Source organism: Pseudorasbora parva, chromosome 25 (assembly GCF_024679245.1).
Source record: "Pseudorasbora parva isolate DD20220531a chromosome 25, ASM2467924v1, whole genome shotgun sequence".
NCBI classification, from domain to species: domain Eukaryota; kingdom Metazoa; phylum Chordata; class Actinopteri; order Cypriniformes; family Gobionidae; genus Pseudorasbora; species Pseudorasbora parva.
The window spans coordinates 31,904,828-31,915,693 of NC_090196.1; the positions used below are offsets into that span (position 1 = coordinate 31,904,828).

At 40.0% G+C, this 10,866-nt stretch overlaps 1 protein-coding gene across 1 annotated transcript; it reads left to right on the plus strand.

Moving 5' to 3' along the window:
* Nucleotides 1-632: 632 nt before the first annotated feature.
* Nucleotides 633-4,933, plus strand: LOC137065376 (mucin-2-like). Its single transcript, XM_067436986.1, has 3 exons — nt 633-852; nt 1,763-1,897; nt 3,252-4,933. The coding sequence occupies exons 1-3, from the start codon at nt 633-635 to the stop codon at nt 4,931-4,933; spliced, it is 2,037 nt and encodes a 678-aa protein (XP_067293087.1).
* Nucleotides 4,934-10,866: the final 5,933 nt, after the last annotated feature.

A 10,866-nucleotide genomic window follows, 5' to 3' on the forward strand; every position in this document is an offset into this window, starting at 1 on the left:
TACTTGTTACAACCTTCAGGTGAGTAAGCTAACATTCGTTTAGGACTACAAAATTATAAAAATGTAATGTTCCCTAATTCGCATAACCGTTCAGAGAATTGTTGTTATAACATAAAGGCCTACATTGAAGAGGTGTTATGATCAAAATATCGTAAAATAGTCATTTAAAAGGCTGATGTTTCTCGCTTATGTTGTTGAAGACATACATTGATTCAGTGTAGGCTACAGATCTTGCAACGTTGATTTCGTTTAAGTGTTTTTTTAAAACCTCTTTCAAACATTTATCATTACACGATAATCAACAACAATTGACAATATTTCAGCGATATTCCACCATTGAAGGTTGGGGTTTGTCCATGACTATGGGTTGGGAAAAAACAGTATTTTTAATGTAGCATATCTTTTTATAAATCCACTATTTGAGCATTTATTTATTTGAATGAATAAATTAACGACTTTCTGGATGAACAAAGAGCACGGGACAAACCTTGGCGCGCTCTCGCTCGCTTCACGCGCGTTCATCATCATCATCACACACCTGTTCCGCTCACCTGCGCCAGAAACACACACGAGCGCTTCAAAACAACATGACTTGAGCTCGAGCCTCGCAGACCAGCCGAATGAAGCGCGCAATGACCGCTCCATGGAGTTTGCTGTGGATTCTGGGTTTGATCTGCTCCTCGGACTCCAGCTGCTCTCCGACATCTTACTATAAGAGCTGCTGGATCCGCAGGTTTCCAGGACTGTATGTGGACATAGAGGAGTCTCAGCGCAAAGGAGCTCACATCCTGAGGGTCTATCAGGACGAGTCTGCGCTCAAATGCAGCAGAGCCTGCTGCCTGACACCAAACTGTGAGTTTATGCTTCAACCTGGAAGAACTAAAGTAGCCACAGAACACTCAAAAACTTCTGAATGTCAGTGCATCAGGGAGCAAAACACCAAAGCAAGTGTCAATGAAAGAAAGACAGCAAAAGTTTCACAACGTTATTTTAGACATGATAAACCACTAGTAGATGGTGTTAAACATGAAAACACGTGGTTGTTTGTTAGAGGAACATGTTGATCGTTAATGTCTTACGTGAACTTGAGGAGAACCGACTTCACACATCCACTAAAAATCACCAAAACAGAAGAGAAAATGATGATGCAGTTAGAAAAGAAAAGACCCTGATGCACTTGAAATGACATTCAAATGTGTTCTGTGTCCAAACTATTTTGTCTTCATTTTGAATGTTATATCGATTGTTTAAGCATTTACAACTTCACAAGTATTTTTGACATACTTGACAAAACTAAACTTTTTTTTTCCTTTTATGAAGTGCAATGACATTTAGACAAAACAAATGCCACATCAATGCATGTAAAATAATACATATCTAAAGCTTACGTTTTCATTTATTTGATGCTTTTAGTAAAGTACAAATTATGAAACCTCACAAGCAAAGTGTCTTCAATATTCATATACTCAATGTCAAGTTAAAAGTATAAACTAGATTTGTGCTATAAGCTAAAAATGCTTTTTAAAATACAGATTATTTAAAAATATTACATTTATACATAAAATGTGTATTATAACTATATAACTATATTATAATTTAATTAATATTATAATTGAAAAATGCAAACTTTATTAAAGAATGGGATTGCAATATATAATGTAAATGCATAAAGCTATTTTTTAAGCATACTTCAGAATCGTCATCAACCATAAAGACCTTGTTATTAGACTTCTGTAAATTAATTTATGAATTGCATGCACAGTCTCCTGCAACCTGGCTGTGTTTCATTTCAACACCACTCAGGACAGTGTGAACTGCTTTCATCTGCGATGTCCGACCGCTGAGAGCTGCGTTCCTCACCACAGAGGAAATGTCATCCTCTATAATGTCACCACAGGTGAGAAACTGCACAGCAAACACTACTTTGGTTGAAGACCCTACATAACAAATAACACTACATTGGCAAATGTAAAACCAGAATGATCTTTTTCTTTTGAGGATTGTATGCGTATGAAAAGTCTGCAATATAAAGACAGGAATTCCTTTTCTAAACAAGAGATTTGTACGTAATTTAAAGCTGAGAAAGTGCACTAGAATCACATGCATTTTACAATGGAAATATTTCGGAATGAAATGAACTAGGGATGCACGATATATAGGCCACAATATCGGTATTGGCCGATATATGTTAATTTTTTTATGTAAAAAAAAAAGGTCTAATATATTAAAGATGATGAGTATTGTTTCTTTCAGCTGAGACACTTAAGATGTGCACTGTTCACCATGATGGGTTTTAATTGCTTAAAATATGATTGAAATCATGTCAAAAAGGAAGATTAAGTTAAGTGCAGCACAATAGTGATGCGAGGGTTAGCTTGTTTCCCAACCCACGGGTCCCTCTTTTATGAAATTATTGGCCCTCCCCGCACCACTGTATATATTTTTACAACCTGCCCTGTGCCCGGGACCATTAAATAGACATAATGGGCATTGTAATGTAAACGAAAGCAGCCTTTATTTCAGCCTGAAAGTGCTTGGAAACATTTTCCTGTAAACAAATGAACCATAAATCAGGTCATATTAATAACAAGATAAGGATAACATTTTTAGCATTTACAAAGCATGAACCTCGGCTCTCTCGGCAACTTCTTCACTATCATCCTCCCACTCACTAAACTCATCTCTTTTTTTTTTTTTTTTTTTTTGACTCACTCGGCTGGCTGGCGGCAGTAGCTGCTTGGCTAGCCGCTTTCGTGACGTGTCACGAGACGCCAAGGTTTGGGGACATCACTGAAGTTATGTTTCCACGGCCTTTGTGTTGTAACCCTATCAAAGAACCTAATAAAATATAAAAATAGATATTCTCAATTATTATAGGCTAAAGGGAATTGCATGCAACATACACAGATTTTTTTTATTTATTATGTTTTTAATGACCCGCCCCAACCTGCAAATAAAGTGACAATTTCTTTACCCGCGGGGTCCGCGGTTTATGAGACGACCCGCGCATCACTACAGCACAAGTCATATAGGCTACATAAAATTATAATGAGAACATCATTATTGTAAGTCTCAGCATTAAAAGCCATGACTCAAGCACACTTTTGTAAACAGGCTCTCAAAAATTGGATTTAGATTTATTGGCCATTTTTTTGGTATCAATTTTCATATCGGTGCATCCCTAAAATGAACATTGCCTACAAGTATAAAGCTTGTTCATAAATAATAAGATTGCGATGTCTGTTGCTCAGGTGTGGATCCGGACCTGTTGGTGTTTGGAAAGCACTTCACCACCAATGTGCGTGTTCTGCCTCACATGTCATCCTCGCGGCTCAATGTTTCAGAGCCGCTGACCTCTGACAAGCGTCAGTTCAACTATCCACCCAACCCTCCCGTCCGCTCCATCAGTCCTGCCTCCACTAAACCTACAACTCCCCAACAAACCACTCGCGCTGTTCCTTCTACACTTGAAGTACAACATAACCTCCCTCGATGTACTAAAACTACTCAAAGCACATCAGAACACGTCATATCGACTACGTCACTCAATCCCCAACTGGCGACCACTACGCCACAGTGGGCATCAACAAGCCTGCATCACATTACGCAAACCAGCTCTCAAACGGATGAACCTGATACAACTACTGACACTTTAAACCACAGCATCCCAAACCCCTCAACTACAGCCCACCCAAGCTCTACAATTGACTACTTTGACTCTACTTTGACCTCCATCCCAATCAATGAAGGTCTAAGTTCGGCAACGACCCAACAGCCTTTGGGATTACAAACTACATCTCTACAGACTACAAAACCTTTGGCATCTGCTTCTCAAAACTCAATGCAATCTTTGTCCAAGACAAGTACCCTAACTACAGCGCAAACTACCTCTACCAAGTCAGAAGAGTATCTAGACACTACAGAGCAAACAACTGTTTTTAAGACCGTTAGCACCCAGACTTCTGCATCTTCACAATCGGAAACCTTAACAACCACGAATCCTTTGACTTCTGCAAACGTGACCTCCCAAACATCAACCCAAATTACCCCTTCATACGAGACAATGCAAGCTACAACTCAAAGCACGTCAGAGCGTGTTGTATCAACTACATCACAGCCTAAAACGGACTCTACACTCAATCCCCAACAGATGACTACAACACCACAGTGGACAACCACAAAGCCTTTGACTTCTGCAAACGTGACCTCCCAAACATCCACCCAAATTACCCCTTTATATAAGACAATACATGCTACAACTCAAAGCACGTCAGAGCATGTTATATCAACTACATCACAGCCTAAAACGGACTCTACACTCAATCCCCAACAGATGACTACAACACCACAGTGGACAAAGACAAATTCTTTGACTTCGCCAAATGTGACCTCCAAAACATCAACCCAAAATGCCCCTTCATATGAGACTTCTACATGGGCTTTACGAACCCCAAACCAAACTACAATTCAATCTCAGCCAAAACAGACAATTAGCAGCGACATAAGAACCAGCACTGACTCTACGACCCCTAGACTCCTGACCCTAACTTTTACCCACACGCGTATGGGCAACTCTGCAACCACCGGCGCTTTGAGTTCCTCCCTAACTGCCCCAACTAGCAGCATGGTGGACAGTCAACCGTACCTGAATGACACAAAGGGTTACATCAGCCGGAACATCACTACTGGTGTCGCACCTCCACCCGGTGGGGATGGGGGAAGCTTGACATCGGTGTGGCATTTGGCAGCCAACACCGTACTGGTGGCCTTAGCGACCTGTGCTACCATCACATTCGGCTGCTGTTGTTTGGTGTTCGTGGCTCTGAGCTGGAGAGGCCGGAGGCGAAGGAAGGGCAGGTACAGGACATATCTGAGGGGCAAGAGAGGATCAATGAGACTCATCAAATACGTCATTGTAAGAGAAAGTTCATAAAACAGGGTTCTTTAACTCCATTCTTCCCTCGCATCCTGTAACAAATTCTTCCCTTGCGGTTCAAAATGACCCTAAATTCTAAAATTATACCTTTTTTTTATGTCCAGAAAGTCTGCAAAAGGAATAAAAGTTAGTTGGTGGCGTGAGTGCCCTCTAGTGCCGCCCTTAAGGCTTACTTCCCATTAAGCATAGAATCGGAACAAGCGAAATACAACATAATGTTTATAAAACATCATCATGGGGCACCCCCTCAGCCACACGTTTAATTACTTATCAACCTGATTACTAGATTGAATTGATGGTGATTATTGATTATTGGTTCAGGTGTTAGGTCAGGCAAGTGCTCATCCCTTGCGCGTTCATCAAAAATGAGGCGTCTAAACCCACGGATGCATGGGGACAGGAAAAGAGAAAGCCCAGTACAGAGGTAAGTCTTATCTCAGGATCAATAAATATGGAACAATAAATAAGCCGTGCGTTAAACGTTTTTAACACACGATGTGGTGGCAAAGAACCGTCTGTCGCGAAGCTGAATGCATTAAAACCGATGGTCATATGCCGACATCGACAACTTAAATATTTGACCAGAAAGGTAAAACAGATAGTTATTTTCATCAATTACGGCTTGTTAGATCTAGCTTTCTTCCTGCTTTGAACCAGACACAGAGATAAAGTAGTGTGTGTCAGATTACGTTTTTTTGAATGAATGATTTCTAGCATTTATTTTAAAATTAGTCATTATTTTAAATAATTATCGAGAGGAATGAGAGGAGAGAGGGTTGAGATTTGTACTTGCGTCTATTCAGCTATCACAATGAAGCTGTGAATTAAATTGTTTCAGAATAGCGACGTTACCCCCTCGTTGCTGAGAAATATAATGTACCAAAGCTATTTTATTACGTAAATTCGCTGGGCCGCGTTAAGTTCCTGTGCTCCTGTGAGTGTGTGCGGCGCGAACTCCAATCTCTCTGTGTGTGAGTGACGTATGCGTCTGTGTGCTTCAGTGAAAACAGCGCATTAATATATTAATATAGAACGTGATTTCACTGACGTGGAACTACCTGTGTCTTAAATGATTTTATTGCACACCTTGCAGCCAATCAGAATCGAGTATTCAGACAGACCGTGGTAAAATATAATTTAAGCCTATCCTTTAACTTAAATCCAAAATAACTAATACATGCAATAAAAACCAGCTCAAAATATCTTGCATTAGTTGTCTCTGGTGACCTCTTGCATTCCTCACATTCCCATAGGGGTCAAATAGACCCATGAGGGAAAGATATATTTATTCATTTTCAACCACATAAACCTCGAATCCAGTCAATTTTGTGTATTGAAGTGCGACAAAAGCCCTGATCCGTTGGACCACCCCGATGAACACTCAAATGTAACAAAATTTTGGGTCAGAATGACCCGAGGGAAGGATGAAGGTTAAATCTGCACTGTCCTGCAGAGTTAAGCTCAAATCCTAATCAAATACGCCTGAACAGACTAATTGGTAAGTTTGATTCTGGTTTTAGCTAAACTCTAAAGTACAGTCTCCCTCCATTTGGAGAACCCAGTCTTAACCAGTTGATTATATGAATGTCGCTGTGTCTGAAATGGCATATCTCTTGGTACTTCTTTTGAATATGGAATTACTTCACAACCATTAAAAAAGTACATTCCATATAGTATGAATGTGTGTAGTATGATTTTAATGATGTACTACATTCACCATGTTGTCATTATTACGTGACCTACCATCATCAGCATCAGTTACGTCACTTCACAAATCCTTTCCCGTGGCGTGGCCTCATGGCCCCGTGGTCCATTTTATGCTCACTTCAGAAGTAGTGTCAACTGGGTACTGTTTATGTTGAACATGCTACTCTTATTACACACTTTTTTGGCTACTTTATTTTAGTAACATATGCGATTTCAGATGCAGCCCATGTTTTGTAGATGCTGCTTTTAATATGGTTTAATTCAAACTGAAGGTGATTTGCTTTTAAAACCACCAGAGGTGGTTGTTCACATTATAACTTGTATATGGTCAAACAGGCTCCACTAAACATATTACTCATACGCTTCCTATTCAATGCCATCCCTGGACTACAAAAAATAAATATGCTCACAGTTGATTCTAATTGGTGTTAGCATGTTGCTAAGCGAATGATGCCACACTTTGTGTAAAAAGTACATTCAAAGTCCTCTGTGGTAAATACTTTTATCCATTAACTCCTCTTTGATCACCAAAATATAGATATGTTGATTGTATGCCTTTATTATTGCTTGAATGTAACTCCACACCCTTGCATCATTTAGTTTACATGAACTCATGAATATGCAAATGAGCCCCGCCTCCACTCACTCACACCAGCTCAGAGATCCACTCGCTCAACTTTACTGAAGTAAACGCTGCACAAATGGATCGCTCTCTACAACATCAGACTCATAATGGTAATTAATATGATTCTGCTTTTGCTTGACTACGTTATCAAACAGCTTATAATGTGTCGCTTATCCTACACAAACCATGTTCCCATTCACTTTCTAAAAACATCATAGAACATATAGTTCATCATAACCTTATAATATACATCATGTACATAATTCACCCACTATATTGCTAAAAGTACCCAATTTTCAGATAAACTGAAAAATACACCAGTATAACCTGCTTCTTTTGAGACTCCCCTGCTCCAGAGCGGTCATAGTAAATGATATGCTAAAGCCCCGCCCCCCTCGTGACGTGATTGGTTACAGAAGGTAGTTTGTGACGTCAGAAGCACCAGCAAATTCAAACCGTGTCTTTGGTTCACTGCAGTGTTCAAGAGGAAATACTCAGCAATGGTGTGACTTATAAATGTGCACATGGTTTGTCTTAAAGCATATTAAAAACACCTTAAAGACCTATAAACAACATTAAAAACTAGATTTTCACCACAGGGGTTCTTTTAAGTTGGATTTAAACTATGTATTTAGCTATTTAACTAACTAAAAGTAATTGATGTAAAAATAAACCTTTTGTTTTCACGGAGCTTGTTGCAATGCATTCTGGGAATTGCATTATCTGTAAAATATGCATGTTGCTTTAGAACCAAAACAAGGCGTTGGATAATGTGTTCAAATGCTTCCTAGGGAGGCTACACTAGGTTTTGGGACAGATTTCCACCACATCATCTTGTTTTATAAAGTGAATGCATGAATGTGTGTATTTTATGAACGTATTGCTGAAGAACTGTCTTTGTTTTTTGGACAGTCTTGTGCATGTAAAGTCTTTACAGTTTCATTAAACAAATGATTTATATTTTAAAGGGGTGATGAATTGAGAAATCAACTTTATTTTGAGCTTTTGATATATAAAAGGTCATGGTAATATAAGATTATCCTGTAAATTTCAGAGCTGAAAACTTCATTGTTGGTCAAAGAAAAGCTTTTATAGACACCAGGGCCAGAAAACGATCGTGGACTTCATCCTGACGTTATCGACTGACGAAACACCGCCTCTACCGAATAATAAACACGTCTAATTCAGTAGCCCCGATCACTGACTCATCGAATCACGCTAGCCAGCAGCAATAAACTTGCCGTAGAAGATGGCAAGATATTGCACTATTCCTGGTTGCGGAAGAACACAGTCGCTCCATTAGCTTCCTTCTGATCCTAATATTAGGAATGAGTGGTTGAACTTTATTTTTAATGAAGTTCCAGCTGACGTGGGGAAGACATGTTCACTTAATTTCACCGCGGGATCGTTTGAAAACATATCTCACAATGCTATTCTTCTATATTGGATCCGACAGGAGGAATGGTGCAACACACTTATGTGAGTAAACGTGTTTTTATGTGATGGTATTGCATTGTTATAGATCTTTTTGCTTGTGTGTACGTATCTAACAGAACATACCTTTAGCACGCTGGACTCAGACATGTATGGGTCAGGGCTCGCAAAGCCCAACATCCCAGCTAGGGCACACATTTTGCACTTTCCTTTCTTGTTCTGCTATTGTCTCTCTCTTGACTTGACATTTGAAGGGCATGCTCACGCACGTGTGTGTATGTGCGCGGTTCGCGCTTATATCGAACAAACATGCGGGCTATGTAATACAAAAATTAGGCTGCACGTTTTCAAGTTTTTCATGAACCGTTAACCGAGGCCCTTAGCGGTTAATACTCGGTTAACCATAGTGTGTGTCAGGGTTATTATTTTTAGTTTATTAATTTGACGACCGCCCTCTCCGTATAGTGAACGCGCCTATAGAGAGAAATGCACATCATGGATTACATAATCAGAGAGTAGCCTATTTCTTTTTGTTTTAAATTGTTAAAAGACATTTCAAGCTTTCTTAAGATATATTTCATGTCTGTGAGGCATACGCTGAGTTTCGTTAAATTAGGATGAGATGCGCTCCAGTTCACGAGCAATGCAAGTGGCCGCGAGGGCGCCTGCATGATTAGGGCATGTAGTAAAATATGCAGCCGAGAACGATTCACACACAGCGTTTGACTCGCGCGGCTGAGCCTCTCCCGGCAGAGAGTTCAAGCAACTGTGGACTTGGTCCTTCAGCTCTGGCCATCTTGCTTTCAGTCCGCGATTAGCTTTTTTTGTTTTCTCATTACAGTTAAAGTAAACTCTGCTTTTCGCTAGTCATTCAGAAGTTTCTTACTTCAAACTTTCTTTCTTCTGCTCCGTTATGCACAGCGCGCGTGGCTCCCGCTCTGCTTCTGCCCTAATGCGACTTATAGTCCAGTGCGACTTATGTTATTTTCCTCTACATGACGCATTTTTTGACTGATGCGACTTATTCTCCGGAGCGACTTATAGCCTGAAAAATGCGGTAAGCACTGCATTGCAATACTTGCATTTTGCCCCGTCACTCTCAATTTTCAAGTGCTCCCATGCTTTCTTTGCCCGCTTCATGTTAGAAAGCTGGTCATGACTTCTTCTTGTGGATATTACAAATGTCTGGGAGCGCTCTGGCGGTCTCTAGTGGTGCAAAAATATATTACAACTAAACTCAAAGCACATCATTGACGCCACTTAATCGAGCAAAAATTTTCAATCGGTTACGCAATTTTTACCGGTTAATCGGTTAACCATGGACACCCCTAAGAAAATTAATAGTACAATTAATCGTGGGTGGATGAGAAATAAATCATTGTGTTTGTTTGATAACGACGTACTTGAATCATTCCGGTTGCCGTTTTCAAAACAACACCTCCCTCATGTGAACTGAACTGACAGGGGCATAGATATGACAGGAGCTGAAACTCATTAAGTATGCAAATCTTCTCCAATCCTAGCCGTGGGCGTTTACTTCCAAGTCTCCAGTGACACGCCCATCAAAACCCAGCGTTCAGGAGAGAGCCTCAAAACAAGTGTAGAAAATAGCCTATTACTTATGAGTTATGGTGTTTTTGAATGTAAAAACCACATGAACGTCATTAGTTGACCTCAGACAACAGTATAAAAAAATTACACTTTTAATAACACCTTTTAAAGACATTTTCATATATGAGTGAAAACAGTCTCTCTGGACACCAGTCCATTTGTGAACACCTTACAGTTTTGTTTTAAAAAGGCATTTATTTGCTAAGTGCTTTAAGATGCGCAAGACTGCCGCCACCACTTTCCACATCCAAATGGAACCGGCCGGAACCTCTCTCTGAGGAGTTTGGTTTCGCCTTTCCCAGAAGTGACAGCTCAGAGCAGGAACTAATGGGTTTCTACCTGATGTTGGCTCAAAGCGTCCTTTCAGTGGGGTGCGGGTAAGGGCACTTGAACCATCAAGGGTGTGTGTTTTGAGCGCAGTGAGCTTTAGTAATGTTCTCGGGGTAATTGTTTCTGAACTGACCCAGTTTATACAAACTAAACATACCGTCTGTTATCCAAATCAGTAATGACAAAAATAATGTCACGTTCTCAGTCTAATCTCAATCCAACC

Coding starts and splice junctions, on each gene's coding strand:
- LOC137065376 (XM_067436986.1), top strand. CDS start 633: ATGACCGCTCCATGGAGTTTGCTGTGGATTCTGGGTTTGATCTGCTCC. Junction 853..1,762: donor CTGCTGCCTGACACCAAACT/GTGAGTTTATGC, acceptor TTGCATGCACAG/TCTCCTGCAACCTGGCTGTG. Junction 1,898..3,251: donor CCTCTATAATGTCACCACAG/GTGAGAAACTGC, acceptor TCTGTTGCTCAG/GTGTGGATCCGGACCTGTTG.